Source organism: Eretmochelys imbricata, chromosome 14, assembly GCF_965152235.1.
Source record: "Eretmochelys imbricata isolate rEreImb1 chromosome 14, rEreImb1.hap1, whole genome shotgun sequence".
NCBI classification, from domain to species: domain Eukaryota; kingdom Metazoa; phylum Chordata; order Testudines; family Cheloniidae; genus Eretmochelys; species Eretmochelys imbricata.
In genome coordinates this window covers 49,773,827-49,795,153 of record NC_135585.1, presented here as the reverse complement: position 1 = coordinate 49,795,153, position 21,327 = coordinate 49,773,827, and the positions used below count along the sequence as shown (strand labels likewise).

At 50.8% G+C, this 21,327-nt stretch overlaps 1 protein-coding gene across 1 annotated transcript; it reads right to left on the bottom strand.

Annotated features, from left to right (window-relative positions):
- Positions 1–1,754: 1,754 nt before the first annotated feature.
- Positions 1,755–20,463, bottom strand: LOC144274542 (zinc finger protein RFP-like). Its single transcript, XM_077833418.1, has 8 exons — positions 20,247–20,463; positions 11,312–11,770; positions 9,050–9,145; positions 7,809–8,039; positions 7,666–7,688; positions 6,810–6,925; positions 3,809–3,868; positions 1,755–2,444 (listed from the first exon to the last, which is right to left on the bottom strand). Exons 2-8 carry the CDS (start codon positions 11,726–11,728, stop codon positions 1,930–1,932), a joined length of 1,458 nt encoding a protein of 485 aa, XP_077689544.1. The 5' UTR covers positions 11,729–11,770; positions 20,247–20,463; the 3' UTR covers positions 1,755–1,929.
- Between the last annotated feature and the right edge of the window lie 864 nt (positions 20,464–21,327).

Here is a 21,327-nt window from a genome sequence, read left to right as displayed (position 1 = left end):
TGTGTGGAGCGAGGCAGGTGCCTACCTCATTTAGGGTGACCAGACAACAAGTGTAAAAAAATCAGGATGGGGGTCGGGGGTAATAGGTGCCTATATAAGAAAACCCCCCAAAATCAGGACTGTCCCTATAAAATCGGGACATCTGGTCACCCGAACCTCATTCCAACAAGAAACGCCTCAGGTGCCTGAGCCACCAGACGTCAGGTGCTGGGTTCCCGTCTGTGGGTGGCTGAGCAGAGACCGATGACCCCCTGCAACCCCGATTTAGGCCCCTGTTGGTGAGAGGGGGCAGGGCTTAGGCCACCCCTCCCCCCTTGTCAGCATCTTCCCTTGTCTCGCTTAGATGGCTCCCTGCCTAGTGAGCTGGCTTTTGTGAATCACACTGTAAGGTGCCTCTGATGCCCATGCATTGTCTAGGGGGTTCAGGCACCTGACTCAGCTTTGCAGAATGTGATTTTCTGGTTGCCTACAAACTAGGCCCTGTGACGCTCAGCATTGCAACACCAAGTCTCTTCATGGATTGTCCCCTGTGCAACCAGTCACCTCTCCACAGAGCACAGCTGAGCAATTCCAGATTGACATGGGTGTGGACAGGAGAGAGACAGAGACAGAGCACAGGCTGGAGAGTGACACATCACAGTAAACCTCAAACTCTCCTCCTAGAAGTGCAATATTCCCTGTGGGGGCTGCGGGGACACAACCAAGTCAGAAAGCAAATCCCAGGACTCTGCCACCGACAACTGCAGCTGGGACAGTAAAGTGGAACAAACAAGAAGAATTGTTTGTAATGTTTTATTCACAGTAATTACTAAAGGTGGTAAGTAAACGGAGGTGAGAAGGAGCCTTAATAACCACAGCATGGCAAGCAGATCCCCAGCTACCGAGAACAGTTTTCTTAATGGCACTAAAATAGCACCAATGGCCAGGAATTAATATAGGGAATTAATGAGTTACAGTCTCATTTTCAGTAACATGTCATAAATCTCTCTGTTCCCTTTCCTTTCATACTCTCCTTTTCTATTCATTTTTCTAACCCTCCCTTCTGATCCCTGTTTATTTTCCTGTTTTTCTCCCACTCTCCTCCCCTCCCTGTTACAGATCAGCCCCCATGGCTGCTCCATCCCACCCCCCTCCACCCCCAATTTTATCCCTTCCCCTCTTGCTGCCCCCAGGCTGGTTCCCCTGGGAGTTTCCTGTCACTCTTCTCATTTATATTTTCCACCATTTCTCCTGGACTCTCCCTTTATTCTTGTTTCATTTTCATTCACATTTTCCTTCTTGCTTCTTCTGATTCCCTCTGGTTAAACCCATCCTGTCCCTGCCTCCCCCAGTGCTGCCAACCTCAGGAGTTTAAAAAAATTGTGAGACTGACCCAATGATGATTTTTTTAAGGTTATATCATGGTTTTTCCATCAATCGGCACCCCTTACCCATTCCACCCCCCACCCTCACCCCTCGCCATGTGTGTGGGACCATGACAGTGTCACCAGTTGTCCTGAAGTGACTTGGGCCCCTGGGGCAGGAGCTGTGGCTGGGAGACCCCATGAGATCCAATCCCACAGATCTGCACAAACCGCTCCCTGCTGCTGCTTCTCCCCAGCCCCCCAACCCCTGATTGATTCATGCTGGGTCCCTGCCCAGCCCCCACCTCTGCCTGTCCCCAGCCCGGCTGTTAGTTCTGCCCCCTGCCCAGCCCCGGCCTCTGCCCCTCAGGGCCCCTCTGCCCCTCCTGCAGCCCCAGGGGTTCCTCCCCCTCCCCCTCCCATGCCTGTTGCTGCGGAGAAGAAGGGGGAGGAGCTTCCAGGGGTCATAGAGATGAGGTGCCAGGGGCTGGGTAGACAGGAGTCCTCCTATGTCATAGAGACTGGGATGTGTGAGGCTAGAAAGGCTGGTTTCTGGTTCTCCAGTGTGATATTCTCCACCCCAGGCTCAGGGGCACAGTAGGAGCCGGGATTCCGGCCCCACCCAGAGCCAGGGGCGGATTCTCTCCCCAGGGACGGAGCCCGGCGGGAAAGTGAAGATCGGGGTCTCGTCACCAGCATCGATAAATGTCACCTGCCCCCGGTCACAGTCCAGACAAACCCGGATCCTGCTGGGGACCCGGTGCTGGGGCAGGGGGGTCACAGGGGAGGTGAGAGCCCGGAACTGACCCCCCCACCAATCCACAGCCCAGATCCCACCTTCAGGGCTGAGGCTGATCCATCCCTTCCTCCCCACAGACTCTCTGGCCACCCCCACAGCCCAGCCTCCCCCATCCCCAACCTCCACCTCCCAGCAATGTCTCCCCAAGGTGAATCCCTCACAGCCCAGCACACAGGGCGCAGTGTCAAATCTCTCTGCGTTACTGGGCAGTCGCTGCCGCATGTTTCCCCGTCTCACACTTTTCCCATCCTCAGACAGGACGAGGATGGGATGAGCCGTGTCTGGATCCAGAGTCACATTCGCTGGGGAGAGAGAATCTGAGCATTAGGGGCAGAGCTCAGCCCTGGGGGAGGCTGGGGCCATTTCTCACACTCCCCAGCAGCCCTGTTCTGGCTGGGACAGGCCTGGATCGCAGGGAGCTGCCTCTGTCCTGGGCACCTGAGACTGAGCAGGGATGTCACTGCACTTCCTCAATCTCTCTAAGGAGACACACTTCATTAATTTCCCATTTGCTTGCATAAGCTTCAGCTCCCAGCTACCCCTGTTGATTCTGCTCCATTCCCAGCAGGAGAGACACACCAAGAAAGGTTTTAGTGGGGAGGGAGCAGAGGAAGCAGATACAGGTTTGAAGACCAGAGGAAATCTTCCTCCTTTAATGCAGTCTCCACTCCCAGGGCTGGGAAGAGAGAGGAAGATGCAGCACTGGGGAAGAGCTGATTAACACCAGAGAGTAAGAGGTGGCATTGGGTGGGGTAGCCCCATCCCCAGCCCAGAGAGAAGGGAGGAGCTGGCAGCATCAGAGGGAAAGGATCACCCCAATCCAGAAAGCAGCTCCAATGGGAGAGCCCAGCCCTGCCCAGAGGAAAGGCAGGATGTTGGAGAAGAGCAACGGGGAGACCCCCTGCACCGGGGTAAAGCAGAGGGATGTGTCAGTCCTCAGGGCAGAGAGCTCTGTTCGGGTGCTGCTCAGGGAAAGTGTTTCTGTTCATTAGCATGGGCATGAACTCAGCACTCAGGTTGGTGTCAGGATTATCTGTGTGATGTCAGCTTGGGATCTCCCCAGGTGTTCCGGCACCTTGGCAGAAGTTGGGGAGGGGGGTACTGGTTCCCACCACCTGTGGCCCTGCCCTCTCCCTGGCCCTGCCCCACTCTTCATCTTCCCACCGAGGCCCTAACCCTGGCCAGGCTGGGAGCCTTGGCCACTATGGAGAGCCCCTGACCCTCCACCTTCCCATGTCCACTCTCCGGCGTGCAGCACCCAGGGCAGGGGGAGGGTCCGGGGGAAGAGGAGCAGGGGTGGGGCCACTGAGAGGGACAAGCACCAGGAAGAAGCTGCACTACACAGGGCGCAGTTGATCAGCCGCCCCTCCATGAAGCACAGCCAACGCTGCGATGCTCCACGCCTGCCCAAGGCTTGCAGTGTGGGGGGCCAACACGGCCCCCTGCCCCCAAACTATGCCCATCTTAAAAAAAGAGGGTGAGCTTGGCTCCCTGGCCCCCCATGTTCCAGTGCCCCTGGATCTCCTCACTGTGTACAGGTTTTTTTTAGGGCTGTGTATGCCACAGCCACTGGGGATTTGGTTGGTAACTTTCGTTACAATCTCAGGAAGATGTTTTCACTGGAATTTTCTCCTAATGTAAAGACAATCTCCAGCTGCAAACTCACCCTGTCTGTGTGCTCCTAGGGATTCCCCAATTTGTGTCTCCAGTGCAGATGGCAGAGTGTCTGGCGGGGGAAAGGAGAAAAGAGACGAGATTTCAGACTTTCGTATTTATAAGTGTCCCCACTCTGAACGCATAGAACTGAGTTTTCATCATGACAGAGAAACAGATCGAGAGGCCCAGAGACACACTCAGGCATTTAATAGAAACTAACTGAAACCTTCTATTTCCTCTCTCATTCAGCCATCTCCCAGCAATGGAACCAACGTCCTTTCAGCCTCACAACCATCCCAGGACACACAATCTGTAAGAGAGATTTACTTTTCCCCTCCTCATCCCTTCCCACCCTTCAGACTCCAGTTGGTTTGTCTCATTCACTCACGGCCTTTTGTCATAACATAGATCCAGATCATAGAAAGACTCTGGCAGAAAAGTAACTTTACCCACTTTGGTCTCTTTGGCCAGGGGTCAGGCAGCATCGTGTTGTGTGACGGAGACTTGACAAAATTACCAGAGTGAGTGACGGACACTGGCAGGGGGTTATGTCATTCAGTCATCATTCAACCCGTAAAATAACACACAATTTTCCACACTGAAAAAACCATAACCTAGCTCATTAATAAATAATAAACAATAATAATAGGAATAAATTCAACTCAGGTGAGTGTTACCCAGGAAAGAATTTTCTGTAGTATCTGGCTGATGAATCTTGCCCATATGCTCAGGGTTTAGCTGATCGCCATATTTGGGGTCGGGAAGGAATTTTCCTCCAGGGCAGATCGGAAGAGGCCCTGGAGGTTTTTCGCCTTCCTCTGTAGCATGGGGCATGGGTCACTTGCTGGAGGATTCTCTGCTCCTTGAAGTCTTTAAACTACGATTTGAGGACTTCAATAGCACAGATATAGGTGTGAGGTTTTTTTGTAGGAGTGGGTGGGTGAAATTCTGTGGCCTGCGTTGTGCAGGAGGTCAGACTAGATGATCATAATGGTCCCTTCTGACCTAAATATCTATGAATCTATGAATGTCCCTCACTGCCGCAGTAAATATTTTTTTGTGGGATGGGGGCATTGAAATAAATATTTCGCCTAAAACCGTATTTCAGTGCATTCTTGTCACTACTTTAAATAATATGTCTCATGGGAGGATGAGGCTCTGTGTGTGTGTGTATGTGTGTCCCACCTCCACACCGCTTACCCATGTCTCTCCCCAGTCTGTGTCCCTTACATGGGAGATCCCCCATCATGTCACAGGATGTGGGAAGCAGAGGAGGGGGGTCTCTCAGTGGAGCAGGGTTTCCCATCGCCTCACTGTGACCAGGGCACCCCTCTCCGGGCAGGGGTGATCCCAGGGTCGATGGGAACCTCCTCTGTCTCCTGACCAGGACAAAGGGACAAGCTCTGTGGTGGGCATGGATCTGTTGTGAGCAGGGGCCAGGGTGGAACAAATTCTTCGGAGGGCTGGGGGGCGACTCACCTCTGGTGACTCCCTGAAGTGGCTTCCCACTGTCCCTCATCCCTGCTGCTCCTGGGAAGCTAGGCTGAGGGGGTCTGTGCAGCTGGGGGAGGGGTAGCAATGAGGGGCTGGAGCTTGGCTGAGGGGAGCTGTGCAATACGGAGGTGGCACTGAAGAGCTGGAGCTAGTCTGAGGGGGGCTGTGCAGTGGGGGGGGGGGCGGCATTGAACCGCTGGAGCAAGGCTAAGGGGGATCTGTGCAGTGGGGGGCGGCACTGAAGGGCCAGAGCTAGGTTGAGGGGGGCTGTGCAGTGAGGGGAGCAGCACTGAAGGACTGGAGCTAGGCTGAGGGGGGCTGTGCAGTGGGGGCGGCACTGGAGGGATGGAGCAAGGCTGAAGGGAACAGTGCAGTGGCGGGGGGCAGCATTGAACCGCTGGAGCTAGGTTGGGGGGGGGTCTGTGCACTGGGGGGAGGCACTGAAGGGCTGGAGCCAGGCTGAGGGGGGCTGTGCACTGGGGTGGGGCACTGAAGGGCAGGAGCTAGGCTGAGGGGGGCTGTGCATCCAGCCACAGAGAAGTTAGCAATGTCCAATACCCTCTGTGTGGAGACAAGGGTTAAAGTGGCGTGTGCATAATCAATCAGAGAAGAGAACAATAACATGAAAATAACTTGAACAAAAAAAGCCCTGCCAATGATGTGTTCATGCATGTGTCGTGTATGACCTATATAAGGTACTTAATATTCATACCACTCAAAGGTGATTGGAAAAGAACAAGTAAATATGCAATTTGGAGGTGTCTAATATTCCAGACATTGTAAGGGGTAATTAGAGCTTCCTAGGAGAAATCCACCGTGAGCCACCTATGCCCCGGGAGAAGGGAACTGACCAGCACGTCTCTCCACATGCAATGGCTAGTAGCAAATATCCCAATGGCTGGTGATGGGGCACGAGTCGGGGATGGCTCTGAGTTAGAGAGAAATCTTTCCCAGGTGTCTGGCTTTTGGGTCTTGCTGAAATGCTCAGTGTCCAACTGACCACCATATTTGGGATAGGGAAGGAATTTTCCACCAGATCAAATTGCCAGAGATTCTGGGGTTTATTTTTGCCTTCCTCTGCCATATGGGGCACGTCTCATTTACCGATGTTAAACTAGAAGAAATGGTGGATTCTCTGTAACTTGAAGACTTTAAATCATTATATGAGGGCTTCAGTAATTCAGCCAGAGTTTACGGGTAAATTGCAGGAGTAGGTGGGGAGGTTCTGTGGCCTGCAATATGCAGGAGGTCAGAATAGATGGATCACGATGGTCTCTTCTGACCTTAAAGTCGATGAGTCATTTCTTACTTTGTAACTGTCATTGAAAAGCATGTTTCTGGTGCAAACAAAGGTTTGAAGTAATCAACCTGAGTGTCTTGGACCCAAATGTCTGGCCTTCTCACCCAACAATTAAATAGAAGCATCATCTAAGTGTGAACCAATTGACCAGCACCATTCTCTTCCCACACTCTCAGAGGCTCAGCCCAATTTCCATTGCTAGATCCCTTCTGGGTACCTTTGAACTTCCTCAGAGTCTCCATTAGCACAATAGTTTTCTGGGAGAAATCGCTGACTCGCTCTTCCAGTTCAGGAGAAATCTCCTCTGGCTGCTGGAACTTCCCCTTCTCATACCTGGAGAGAAACAATTTCCCATGATTATATTTCATTGTGTGACTCATGATAAGTTCTGACTAGAGAGTCGCTGCTCTAATATGCCTGGAGTTCAAATTCCTCGACTTCTCCCAGCCTCAGAGTAGGTGCAACACAGCCCATGGCCGTACAACCTTCCCTTCTAAGGACTCCTTAATATTCTTCAACTCTGGTCTGGTGAGATGAGCTCTGGGGATAAAAAGGGGAATTGAGTCTCCATGGCCAATTCACTCTTTGGCCTCCATGCTCTGAGGGACAGGAGGTTCCTATGTAAAGTGCTGTAGAAATCTGTCCACTAGGAACTAAACTGAGACACCAACTCCCCCGTCCCCAGCTCATTCCACACAGCTCTCCAAACAGTCCTCAGGCTGGGAAAGACTCAGGTGGGAAAGACTCTTGACCACTGCTGCCTTGAGCTGAATGGTAACCAGGGCCCCAGTAGTGACAGGCCCATATTCCATCCCCACAATCCTGAGGCAGCCACTCCCCCAGGGATGTGACATCTCTCGGAAACACTTGATGTCAGTCTTTCCCACTGAATGGTGAATTCCAGACTCTTCTGTACCAGGGTGAGAACCTCAGGATGAAGTGGATCAGAGAGATCGGTATCCGACTTTTGATCTTCCCCACACATTTTTCAGTAGAGCCCTGGGGAGATGTGGTGCTAATATCACCAAGCTCTTTCCCAGATTTGTGAGGGGGAGCAAGAGAGAGCCACGTACCTGCTCAAGGTGCTTCTGACATCCTAGAGGAGAGAGAGAGAAAAGAATCTCAGCCCCATCGGACACCTACAGGGGATCTCAGGGAAGGGAGGCCCCGCCCTGGCCACTATGCTCCAGTGCTAATATTTCCCACTCAGTCTCACCTGCAGGAATTCACTCGCTGGCTTCTGACACTTCCCCTCCATCTCACTGATCAGCTCACTGAGACGGGAAATCTCCTCAGAGTGTTTACTGACATTTTCATTCTGGATCCTCACAATCTCCTTGTCCAGCCTCTCCAGCTGGGCCAGCAGGAGTTGCTCTTGTTCCTCCAGGAATTGCCGCAGCTGCTGAAATTCAGACACAATCTTCTGCCTCTCGGCTTGTGTTTGTTTCTGTACGAAAACAGGGCAAGGGCTGGTCAGAGACATGGATGGAGCCCGGGGTCCTTTCATGTAGAGCTGAGTGTGCAGTAGGGAGAATTTCTTTGAAAATTTCTGACAATTGACTGTACCCTGTGTGCATAGGCACCGATACCGTGGGTGCTCTGGGACTGGAGCACCCACGGGGGAAAATTAGCAGATGCTCAGTACCCACCAGCAGCCAAGTTCCCCCTCTGCCCCGCATGGAGCAACTCCCCTGCTCCCTCCCAGCGCTTCCCACCTGCCCTTATACAGCTGTTTCATGGTGTTGGGGATGCTCCAGGGGGCAGCGGAAAGAGCAGTAACGTGGTGAGGTGGGGATGGGGCAAGGACTTGTGGGAAGGGATAGAATGGGGACAGGGTGAGGACAGAGCAGAGGCAGGAAGAGGCCAGGCGCAGGCAGGGTCTTGGGGAAAGAAGTGGAATGGGAGCAGGGCCAGGGGCAGAGTGGGGGGGTCGAGCCCCCCCCCCCCCCCCCCGCCCCAGCTAGAGGTGAAGTCTGCGCCTATGCCTGTGTGTACGAGGCTGAGGACTCTCACACCTTCCCCTTTGGCCCCTGCATCCCTCTGAAAGGGAGGTTTCCATGTCTGTCATGGTCAGCGTATTCTGTTATTCATGGTCTCTGTGAATTCAAACCCAGAGCAGCAGGAGGCAGGACTCAGCACTACACTGACACAGATGCCACGGAAGAAAAAAGAACAAACACGTTAATAATGCACAAAATGACCAAACACAGTGGACAGCACCTCACGGGGACATTCAGTTCACTTGGGGAGGATTTCTGGGAAAGCCACAAGGGCTAGACATTAACTCATCAACTGCAATGGAAACTTAGGGCTTCTCTAAACATGAATCTAACCCAGCAATCCATGATCACGGAGAAACACACACAAGTCCACGTTCACCAAGGTCACACAGGAATCTGCCTCCAAATGGACCTCCCACGGCCAGTCCCTGCCAATTAATAACAACAGGCACCTTACCTGATACTCCCGCCTTTTCCCCTCTCCAATTATTTTAAATCCCAGAAGCTTTTCTCTCTCTTCCCTCAGAGTCTTCAAATGGGCCTGGATTTTTTCCTGAAGAACCATAAAGGATTTGAGAGGTTTCATTTAGATGGCTGAGAGGGGTGTGGAGCTGGGTGTTTTTCCACCCAAAACCCAAGATGATTGTTGGTGAATTGCTTTGCGACATCAGGACCACCAAGGAGATGAAACCTTATTAATGCAGACTGGGAGTGTGTCATATTCTGACTTGTTACCCATTCAGGTTCAGGTATTATAATAATTAGAGAGAGATCTCAATTATAACCAAGCTTTACTGGTATCTATGAATTGATAAGTGGTATAGCACATAACAGGACACTGGAGTCACATGGGGATGACTCAATAAATCTGGGTTCGAGAAGGTTTAATAAACAAAATGATACAAATCCCAGAAGCCACCAGGTCCCTGGAGGTGGCTTTGTCCGGTGAAAAAGAGACAGGAGGAAACTGAGGATGCAGGAGGACACCTGTGAGGGTGGGGGCAGGAGTGGGGGTGGTACTTTGATGCAGAATGATGCAGGTGGGGGTGTGCTGACAAAGGCGGGGGTGGGCCCAACCAGGCCGAGAGATACAGTTGGGGGTGGGCCCATGCAGGCAGGCATGGGAATGTGCTGTGTTCAGGAATGGCCACCCTAATTAAACAGGCTGATTTGTCTGAAGAACGGTTGGGGTTAGCCCCAGTGCTGTCCTAAACCCTTTCTGTGGCGATGCCCCCTAGGCAGGTCCCCCACTGTCCCATTCCCTCATAAAGATCCCGGAAGCAGTGGATTCTGGGAGATTTCAAAAGGCTGCCTGGTGGGACTCACGGAACCACCTTGGCTGGTCCTTGCCCACGTACACAACAGAACAGGTCAGACTGGCACCGATCAGCTCCAGCCTAGGGTTAGTTTTGTTACAATCCAGTATAATCCCAGGGGTATTTGACATGGACCTGAGCTGTCTGGAGCCCTTCTGTGTGCACATTCAAGGTGCTTGGAGTTTAGCCCCATGATCTCCTCTAGTCCAGGCTGGCAGCTTCCGAGTTTAACCCCTAATGGAGCAATATAGGAGTTTAGAATCCCAGTGGGAAACCTCGTCTCCCTGCTGGACCTGGGACCTTTACCAAGGAGTCTTTTCCTCCTCATGGCCGCACGTCATCACTACTCAGTGCTGCTGGGGGTAGCGGGCAGCGTAGCCTAGTGGATAGGACACTGCCCTGTGTGTGAGGAACGTGCCTCCCAGGGAGCTCCAGTGCCTACGGGCCTGGCTCCACCAGCAGATGGAGAGCGCTGGGAGTTAAACCAGCCCTCGGGGAGCGCAGCAGGGAAAGCGCTGCTGGGTGTCCACACTGACAGCTACAAGCCCACTGGCGTGGCCACATTAGCAGCTCTTACAACGCCACAGAGAGCAGTGCATTGAGGGAGCGATATCCCAGCATGCAAGGGGCTGCAAGGTGCTTTTCAAATGAGGAGGGGGTTGGGATGGAGTGTGACAGGGAGTGTGTTGTGTGTATGTGGGGGGAGAGAGAGTGGGTTTTCGGGGGGCTGAGAGCGTGTCAGCAGGCTTCCTTGTAAGTTCAGACACCAGCAGACATGCCCCCCCCGCCTCTCTCTCACACACAGGCACAGCGAGCAGCTTTCCACACTAATGGCTGCTTTGTCTTGGAGTGGAGAAGCAGCCGGTTGTCAGACACGGAGCTTTGAAGGGGGATATCTGCATTCCTACAGCCCAGTGAGTTCAAAACAATGACAAGAGTGGCCACTTGACTTAAAGGGATTATGGGACCTTTCCTGAGGCCAATCGCAGCGCAGTGATGCAACACCTCGTTCACACAGATGCTGGAGTGTTTCAGCCGGGGCACAGCAAGCGTTACGCTTCTCGCGGAGGTGGATTACCAGGAGCGCTCCACCTGCAGAGTCCAGGCACTCGACGTGCCTTGCCAGTGTGGATGGGTCGTGAGTTAGGCTGCCTGTGGCTGCTTTAATGTGCTCTAACTTGCAAGTGTAGCTAGGCCCCATGTCTCCCTAATGACAGGCTTTGTGCCTGCCATCAGTGGCCAAGGCTCCCTGCACCTGCCCAGAGGAAGGAGACTGCGGGGGGTGGGGAGATTTAGGTGGTTCCAGAGATCAGGGAGAAAATCTGGGAAATTAGGAGATTCTGTGGCTCTGAGAGACTGAGTCTGAAAAAGAAAGAATTTCCCAGATCCCCAGTGTTTCCTACCTTGTATTTCTGGGCCGCCTCCTCCACGAGAAGCACCGTGTGAAATCTGTGCTCTGAGGATCTCCAACAAACCACACACACGGCTTCCCTGTCCTCATCACAGAACAGATCCAGGGCTTTGCCGTGTCTCTCACACACATTCTCTTTTCCTGGTTTGAAATCCAGTTGTTTGATCTTTTCCACTATATTTGCTAGCTGATAATTTTTTCGGAGAGCCCCTTTCTGGATTCGGGCTCTGCAACTGGGGCAGCACAAGGGGTCAGAGTCCAGCTCTGCCCATGTCTCGCAGTACTGAGTGATGCAGACCTGGCAGAAGTTGTGCCCGCACTGTACAGTGACTGGGTCCCTCAGATATTCCAGGCAGATGGGACATTTGGTTTCCTCTTGGATTTCCCTTACAGGAGCCCCTGAGGCCATGGCTGCTGTGATCTCTAGGCTTCTGTTCTCTCTACTTCTGCTCTGGATCATAAATTGTTTTGTTGATAGTGGAAATATACAAATAAATAAATAACATGTTAGTTTTTATTCCATTCCATTTGTTTCATGAAAGACATTCTTTTGAGTTGATTCATTAAAAAAATAGAATTGTAAAAATGAAACAAAAATTTTGTTCAAAAATAGTGATGAAAAATAATTTCCCTGGGTTAACCATGCCCAAAGATTTGCTCATGAAAATGGGGCTTTTCACACAGCAGAGACCAATCTGTCTCACAATATGTTACATTGCCTCTCTCGCAGGCACGTCATCAAATCTTCCCTAAACACAGGACCAGAAGTCACCCCTGCTACCCTCTCTTCTATAGCTCTGTGGCCACAAAAAATACAGGGCAACGTGAACTTGCCCGCGCGATAACAATGTTACCCTGGATACACACAATCAGTTGGTACCAAAGTCCCTGTTTAAGATGCTTAAGTCTCAGTTTCAAAAGCACTTCAATGCAGAAAATTCCTAATGAATCCTATAGGTGCCTAAACTCACTCAGAGCAGTGGTGTCAGATCCAGGAGGGTCCAGGGGGGCCATGGTCTCTGCATTTTTTAATATGGGCACAGTAGCCTTGGGAAGGCAGGAAGCAACAGAGGCAGGGGCTGCGATTCAGAGTGGAGGAGCTGATCATGCCCTGCCCACTGTTCCTCCTCTTCCCCCTGAGGTCCCGTACCCTGGCCAGGCTGAAAGCCAGAGCCGGACTGTGCTAAAAGGGAGCCTGGGCTGCTGTGGGGAGCCCCATGTCCTCCATCTGCCCAACGGCTCTGCTGAAGTGGGGCCCTGAGAGGTGGAGTGTGGCGGGGGGGGGAGGGCCATGCCTGGCCATTTGGGGAAACTCAGACCCCATCCAGCCTCCCCTACCCACCGTCCGTGGGTGGGGCCCAGTCTGGTAGCATCCTCCAGTATGCCTAAAGGATCAGGCCTTGCAGGCAAGTTCACACAAAACACCTCGGGGTAGGGGGGAGATAAGAAGAGAGGGAGAGAGGAGAAACTCCCTCATAACTTTTATCCCAGGATTTAGGGCACTCCCCTGAGATGTGGGACCCCTCTGCTTCACGTCCCCCCAACTTCAAAGTGCTGCCTACACAGCTGTTTCAGAGGACTAATGCAAGCTCCAGTTTGTCGTCCCAGGCTGGGAGGCTGGCTCAGCGCCATGGACTGTGTAGATGAACCCCAGGGGCCTCTCTCTCTTCATTCTTTTTATTTTACTTTTTTTAAATAGGAGTTTAAGCACCTAATTTGGGCTTTGAAGATCATAGTGATTTTCTCAGTGCCTAACTTTTATACATGGTGCCCCAGACCAGAGCCCCCTCCTGCACCCCAAGCCCCTCTCAGAATCATAAAATCATAGGACTGGAAGGGATCTTGTGAGGTCATCAAGTCCAGTCCCCTGCACTCCCCTGGCAGCACTAAATATTGTCTAGACCAGTGGTTCTCTACCAGGGGTCCGGGGCCCCTGAGGGGGCTTCGAGAAGGTTTCAGGGAGGCCTCCAAGCATGGCCAGCAATAGACTCGCTGGGGCCCAGAGCAGAAAGCTGAAGCCCCACCGCATGGGGCAATGTGGCTTCGTGAGGGTCCCTGTGGCATGGGGCCCCAGGCATTTGCCCTACTTGCTACCCGCTAACACTGATTCTAGCTTTTATATGCAGAAAACCAGTTATTGTGGCACAAGTGAGCCATGGAGTTTATATAGCATGTCAGTGAGGGGGGGTGGGGGGGTGGCTCAGAAAGAAAAAGGTTGAGAACCTCTGATCTAGACCATCCCTGGCAGGTGTTTGTCTAACCTGCTCTTAAAAATCTCCAGTGAAGGAGATTCCACAACCTTCCTAGGCAATTGATTCCAGTGCTTAACCACCCTGACAGTTAGGAAGTTTTTGCTGATGTTCTACCCAAACCCCCCTTACTGCAATTTAAGCCCATTGCTTCTTGTCCTATCCTCAGAGGTTAATGAGAACAATTTACCTCCCTCCTCCTTGTAACAACCTTTTAGGTACTTGAAAACTGTTATCATGTGCCCTCTCGGTCTTCTCTTTTCCAGATTAAACCATCTTCCCTCATCAGTCATGTTTTCTAGACCTTTAATCATTTTTGTTGCTCTTCTCTGGACTGTTTCCAATTTGTTCTCATCTTTCCTGCAATGTGGCACCCAGAACTGGACACAATACTCCAGTTGAGGTCTAATCAGTGTGGAGTAGAGTGGAAGAATTACTTCTTGTGACGTTTGCTTTTTTTGCAACAGTGTTACACTGTTGACTCATATATAGCTTGTGGTCCACTATGACCCCCAGATCCCTTTCCACAGTACTCCTTCCTAAACCGTCATTTCCAACCCCAGAGCCCACAACTTCACCCACCCTGCACTCCAAACCCCTCAGCTCCAGCCTGGACACCCCTCCTACATCCCAAACCTCTCGGCTCTGGCCCTACCCCAGAGTCCTCCTGACCCAGCCTGGAGCCCCCTCCTGCACCATGAATCCCTTGTTTCTGGCCCCATCCTGGAGCCTGCACCCCCAGCCAGAGGCCTTATCCCCTCCTGAGCACTGTGGGAGGGGGTTTGGAGTGCAAGCTCTGGGAGGGAGTTTAGGTGAGGGGTGCGGCTCTGACCTGGGGCAGAGGATTGGGGTGCAGGAAGAGGTGCGGACGTGTGGGCTCTTGGAGGAAGTTTAGCACCTCAGCATGTTATATAGGAGAAAGGAACAGCAGTGACTTCATACAGACACAGAAACTGACAGAAGACTCTTTTAAATACTCAAAATGTGAGCGGCAGAGTTTGAGGGAGGGAGCGTCTGTGCAATATTTCCCAGCATTCAGTCTGCTGGTGGGAGCAGGAACGTAGCCCCGCAGCGCTTACATACGACCGAGCGGAGCTGCAGTGTCTAAGCACTGACAGTCGAGGGATTGGGATGCCTGTGCCTGCAAGAACACAGCCCTCTGCTCTGGCAAACAGCATCCTGGGAGGAGATATAAAAAAGCCTCTGCCCCTTCCCCCCACCTCAGGGCCATCCTTATCCCTGTCCTTAACCATATGCCATGTACACAGTTGCGTAGGGCACCAGGAAATTTGCTCCGGTTCTTCCTGCCTTTTCCCGCCCCACCCCTTCCCCACCCCAGCCTGCCTCTTCCCGCCCCCACTCCACCCCAGCCCCGCCCCCGCTCCACCCCAGCCCCGCCCCCGCTCCCCTGAGGAGTGCAGCAGGGCCGGGACTGCACTCCCCGGTCTGTGCGCTGGGCTGGAGCCTGTCCTGTGTCACTCTCCTGTGCCCCGTGCAGCCGGGCTCCCCACCCTGTCAGTCCTGCTCCCCCAGCCATCCCCTGGGCTGGTTCCAGCTGCCGGCTGGGAGGCGGGCAAGGTCCGGGGCCAGGAACACCTGGGCAGATGCTGAAGTGTCACTCAAAAACTTTCCTTCACCTGATTAGCTGCTGTTGTTGCCATTCCGGGCTAAGAGCCAATGACTGGTAGGCGCTGTGGGTGCCAGCCCCTCACCTGCACCCCCACCATCCCTGACCTGTGCCCAGGCGCTGCCCCACAGTGGTGGGTGCAGGGTCAGTGCAATCCCTGGCTGGAAGGGGCTGTGTCCAGGCCCTGGGACTCTGGGGCAAGAGGTCAGGGCAGGGCGGAGCAGAGAAGCTGTTGCGGGTCACATTGGGGCTTCGTGGACGGGGGAGCGCCCGCCTACCCTCCGTCTGGCCCTCGCTGTCGGAGGGAGCCAGCCCAGTTCATCACCATGGGTGCTCTGAGCCTCTGCCCCAACCCGGATCACAGCGCTATGTGCCTCTGGGCCTGCCTCTTGCCCTCTCCTGCAGTCTCAGTTAACTGTGCCTGTGCCATGCACCGAGCCTGCCTGTTCTTAGTGCTGCGTTGGTCTGAGCTCAGTGTGTCTGGGCCCCATCCCTGTGCCATGCGCCGAGCCTGCCTGTTCTCAGTGCTGCATTGGTCTGAGCTCAGTGTGTCTGTTCCATGCCCCCAGCATGTCCCATCACAGCACCAAGCAGAGCCAGCCTGCCTGGTGTTGCTGGGCAGGAGTCCAGACAGCCTGGCCCCGCAGAGAACAGACCCAGCCCAGCCAGGATCCTGGCACCAGCCTGGCTGGGGGCTTTTTCAGCCTCATCCCGCATCACTGTCCTGTGCTTCTGACTCCCCCGCAGCATGGCCCTCCAGCCTGAGCCTAGGATGCCAGGGTGTGTGTGAAAAGCATCACCGGGCTCCGGGTAACCATAGGTGGGTTTTTTAAATAACTTCAGCAAAAAATGATTTGGGGGAAGTTTGTTTCTGTGCAAACTTCCTGCCTTTCACCATCAACCCCTCCCTCCATCTCTTTCCCCTCCCCTTCCATGTCATTGAAGGCGAGTGGAGACTTCCTCTGCAGGAAGGAAGGAAGGAAGCCAGGTAAGCAGGGATGGTGGGCTGGGTTGTTTCTAAGAATTTGCCACTTGATATGTTTAACCTGAGGTAAAATATTCATCCTTGTGTGACCCTCCTGCCAGGTGGAGTCGGTGGCGAGAAGCGCCGGGTTCAGTATCCAGGGTGCCTCTTAACAATACAGCACAGAACCAGCTCGAGTCCCCACCCCGTAACCTGGGACAATTACACACCACCCCAGTTGCCTCTAGAGGCAACACTTTGCCCTCTCACAAGCACAGAGTGGGAGAGGGGTAGAGAAGAAACATCTAATAAAATGGAGGAAAGTAACCCGGCGTTGACTCCGGAAAATGCCGCACGCAGGATTCATAAGCATAGTACCACAATCAAAACACCCACCCCGAGTACGCTGGCCAGTGTCCTTTTGCCTCAGGGTCTTACATCCAGCAACCAAAAGTTCCCCTTTAACGTGCCCCTCTCTTCTCTCTCCAATGCACCCCACTCACACTTGATATCCTTGGTCAGGGAGGACACAAAATTCATAGATGGGTTCACTTGAGTTCACCTCCCACCCAGGAAAGGGTGGAAGGGGGAAAAAATGTCACTTGCTCTTCCAGCCACTCCATAGCACCCACTGGGATGTCCTATGGTCCCACCACTTTGCACAGCTCTCAGTGATTTCAGCTGTTAGCAGGGGAGCCTCACCGCTAGTGCAGACTGCACAGTGTCTTTCACCAGATAAATTGTCCTATAGAGCTGGTTATCAGTGATTTCAGCTCTAGTGGTCACTTAACAAAACAAAAGACTCTTCACAGAGCCTAAGGAGCTTTATTTCTAAACAGGGAAGAGGAAACACCTACAACTTTTAAGCAGCATCCACACTACCAGACAGAAGACACCAACACCCATCTCCACATAGATTTGGCATCTGAGCCCCTTGCTTAATGGGTTCAGTTAAGGGTGACCCCCCTCAATCAGGACCAGCTCAGCACAGTTCTGCTGCCCTTTACTCACACAATCAGGATAACAACATTCCACGACCCCTGCATTCAATACTCAAGTGATTTGTAACCCAACACCAGTTAAAATTGATCACTTGGGCAACATTACACAGCTCTGTCTGCTAGATACCTGGGCGGAATGGGTGTGTTCATGTAAATACAGCCTGGTCCTGAAGATTCCCCCCATCCCTAGCTCATCACTAGCTGTCAGGGTACAGTTCATTCACACTTTGCATACACCCAGGTCAAAGGATAAAACAAAAATCATTCCCCTACCTTGTGTCTATGTAACAAATGTCGCCACAGCACCAGGGTCTCTGGGGAGCTCATGGCTACCCCTTTCCTTTGAGTTACATTGAATCCAGCAGAAGCCTTTTTAATAAAGTAGTTTATTCTAAAGTATAGATTGTTTCATCTGAGCATCTGGGGTAATCTGAGTGGTTTCTAATGAATGTTTGAATTCTTCCCCCTCTCTGTGCACTGACTGAGGCTCAATGCTAGAGGAAAAGGAGGGGAATAGCAAGAAATCAGGATAGAGAAGAGAAAAATACTTTACCAAAACATGATTTGCATTCAAATCTGATTTGTTAGAAAAAGGAACTATTAACTGTAGTTTCTGGTCACTGTGTCCTTCAAGGTTTTAGAGCTGGTAGATCTCATCCTCTCACACCTTGTTTTTAATGATAGGTTCGAAGCAGAAAACAAACATTCCTGATTTTTCAACTCCCAACTGGTTTCTCAACTTTGAATGGATAATTCATTGAACTGAGCTAGTTGGGTACATGGAAATGAATAAAATATTTTTTTTGCACTTGCAGAAGAGGCTAGTGCTGTCAAAAGCTGGGTGAGCCCTTCAAAAAATTCTGGTTCCACCACTTCATTGATCTTATTTTCTTTAAAACTTCTGCAGCAAACATGTACTGCTTGAATGTTATATATATATATAGTATCAGTTGTCATAGTATCAGTTGTCATAATTTTAATTTGAGAGATAAACCAGTATTTAATTTAAATTAAAAAATCCAAGTGAAAGAAAAACCTCTGATATATTTTTTAATCATTTTTTAAAGATCAATTTTCATCCACCCTGAGTGTCTGACATTTCCTTCAGACCCCTATTGCCAGCACTTTGAGGAATTAAATGAATAGGTGTGATACATTGGTTTGTGTAGATTGGATGAATTATTGCAGAAAGCTGAAATTTGTCTGTGCCTTTCAAAAACAGACCAGCAGCACCGCCAACCCCAGTATTCAAAAGTCAGTGTAACTCCCACCCTAATATGTTAGGTGTGTGTGGTATTGTCCGATGTTGTGTTGTCTGCAGTGGCACTTGAACAGTTTTTACAGTGGGGGTGCTGAAAGCCTGTGAAAGTACCCCCAACATTATTACCTCGTGCCCCCCCTTACCCCGTCCACACCCCACATGCCCTCCCCTCAGAGCTGGGGCTGGGAGCAGGGCTGTGTCTCCAGAAGGGTGGGGCACAGACAGGGGTACAGGGGCTGTGGCTGGGGTCACAGCTAGTGGCAGGCAGGAGTGGATCCCCACATGCGGGGCCAGGATCAGAGCCCTGGGACCAGGAGTGGAGCCCCGCATAAAATCTGGGAACGCTGCACCCCCCCACACCCCTACTTCCCACGCCTATGATTGTCTAGTCTTGTAGCTTTGATTCGCTATAAAACTGCATAATTGCTTAATTATGGGAACATATACAAGCTATAAATTTTTGTGGGGTGGGTTTTTTTTTTTTGTGCTTTATAAAACTAGAACATTACGGCTTTCAGAAAATTACCGAATACTGTGAGATTTAAAAAAAAAAAAAAAATCACAAAAATCACAAGTAACTATGAGAGTTGACAATACTGAACCTGGTCAAAAATGCTTAAACAAAAATGATTTTTCAATTTAATATGGCTTTTATAAAAAAAATTAAAAACTGATGATTTCCTATTATTTTAATGTTTCTAATTTCTCAACAAAATGATGCTAAATGAAAAAAATATTTCAAATTGATTCAAAATGAGAAACTCTAATCAAATGGAATAAAAGCATTTTATTCACCCATCCCTTATCCTGTCTCAAAGGAGAAAAGGGAGAAAAAATAAAAACTGGGAAAAACCCTAAAAACTAATATTTTGTGCAATAATACATGATTAAAAATTTAAAAATAAACAAAAAATGTTTTAAAAATACAAACATAAATTTCCCAACAATACGACCATTTGTAAATAGCTGTACTCCGATAGGTTTCTTCATGATATTGCCCCTTGAATGGCTTTTCACACAGGAGGAGATAATCTGTTACACAATGTATAAATTTCCCTCTTTTAGTATGGCCTGAAGTCCCTACTCAGTGACACTCCTGAACACAGGATCAACATTAGGCACATGCTTAAGTCCCACTGAGTTCAGGAGGAGAAAAGGAGGCAGTTTTCTGTTTCAATTGATTCTGAGCATAATTTTATTTTTTATAAGAACAAAAGGATTCACCGCCCCCCCGCACCGCAGTCAAGAGGCAGAAAACTGCAATGAGAGCACAGGCAGAAAACTAGACTGATGACCGCTGGGTTTGGTGCAGGAAGCTTCCTGTATTTAAAATAGAGGAAGTTACAAATCTCCTCCAAGAACAGTCTTGGGCCCACTGTTCTTGAATAAAATTCAGCAAAAGAAAGAAATGACAAATTCAACAAGCTGCAAAAGTCTCGTCTTACATTGCTATGAAAACAATCTGAAATCTATTTGATAGTACATCACTTTGAATGTAGACATACTGTAAACTTCCCAGAGAATCACAGACTATCAGGGTTGGAAGGGACCTCAGGAGGGCATCTAGTCCAACCCCCTGCTCAAAGCAGGACCAATCCCCAATTTTTGCCTCAGATTCCTAAAGGCCCCCTCAAGGATTGAATTTACAACCCTGGGTTTAGCAGGCCAATGCTTGAACCACTGAGCTATCCCTCCTCCCTCCCATAAAGAGAGAAACAAATTCTCACAGGATTATTTACTCCTTGTGTTTTGAATAATCTGTCCAAGCAATAAGGATCGTGCATTAGACGTTAGAAACAGTCCTTCTGGAGCAAAATTAACCCACCTGGTTGGGTCTTCTGAGAAGTTTAACATCTCCCGGGTGTGGCCAGACTTCGCTCCTCTGGCTGGGACAGTCCCATGCTCGGTGACTGTTCCCGTCGGTCTCGGAGGCGGCTCAGCTCATTCTGGCGATTGAGGAGCTGCAGTTTTGCCTCGGGGCTTCTCCGGGGAAGGTTGTGAACAGAAACAGGGTTTGTTCCGATCGATAAACATGTGCTCAGCTCGCGGCCTTCGCCCGGGGACAGTGAAAGTAACACTGGAAATTGCCTCAGTCCAACCCCTGTCCCGGGGGGAGGGGAGAGTCTCCTCTTAAAGACACAGCCCCAGGGGCCGCCACTGGGGGGAAACCGGAACTTTCTGTTAAAAATTAACATAAAGGGGCTTTGTTGTTGTTGTTGTTGGGGGGTGTGTGTGTGTGTGTGGGTTTTTTTTTCTATTTAGTTTATTAGACTCAGCAAAAGCAGGAAGCAGATTCTCTCTGAAATCAGGCCTGGATTCAGGTAACTGGGTCGCCTGAACAACGGACTCTCAGTCCAGTCAGGATTTCAAAAAGAGAAAAGCTTTTGCTGAATATCATAAATTAAATGGCAAAAAAACACCCACCCACCCCAGCCAACAACAAAGCCCCTTTTGTTAACATAAAGTGACAGTTTCCCACTGATGATCGTGACCTTCCAAAACAGCAAGGTCATCAGAAGTGATTTGCTCTGTTGTTGCCGCCGTGCTGGCCCCGGTCTATGAGAGAGACAAGGTGGAGGATGTTTGATCTTTTATTGGATCAACTTCTGTTGGGGAAAGAGACAAGCTTTCCAGCAACACAGACCTAAAGAAGAGCTCGGTGTCACTCCAAGGGAGGAAGTATTGTTTCATGGTCTCTGTGCGTATATAATGTCTTCTGCAGTTTCCACGGTATGCATCCGATGAAGTGAGCTGTAGCTCACGAAAGCTCATGCTCAAATAAATTGGTTAGTCTCTAAGGTGCCACAAGTACTCCTTTTCTTTTTGCTCCAAAGCTCGTCTCTCTCAACAACAGGAGTTGGTTCCATAAAAGATTTTATCTCCCCCACCTGGTCTGAGTTCATCAA

What these genes read in the sequence shown, in the direction of transcription:
- LOC144274542 (XM_077833418.1), bottom strand. Translation starts at nt 11,728, where the DNA reads ATGGCCTCAGGGGCTCCTGTAAGGGAAATCCAAGAGGAAACCAAATGT. An exon ending in AGGCGGCCCAGAAATACAAG is followed by an intron (nt 9,146 to 11,311) that starts GTAGGAAACACT and finishes ATGGTTCTTCAG; the next exon opens with GAAAAAATCCAGGCCCATTT. An exon ending in GTCAGAAGCACCTTGAGCAG is followed by an intron (nt 6,926 to 7,665) that starts GTACGTGGCTCT and finishes GTTTCTCTCCAG; the next exon opens with GTATGAGAAGGGGAAGTTCC.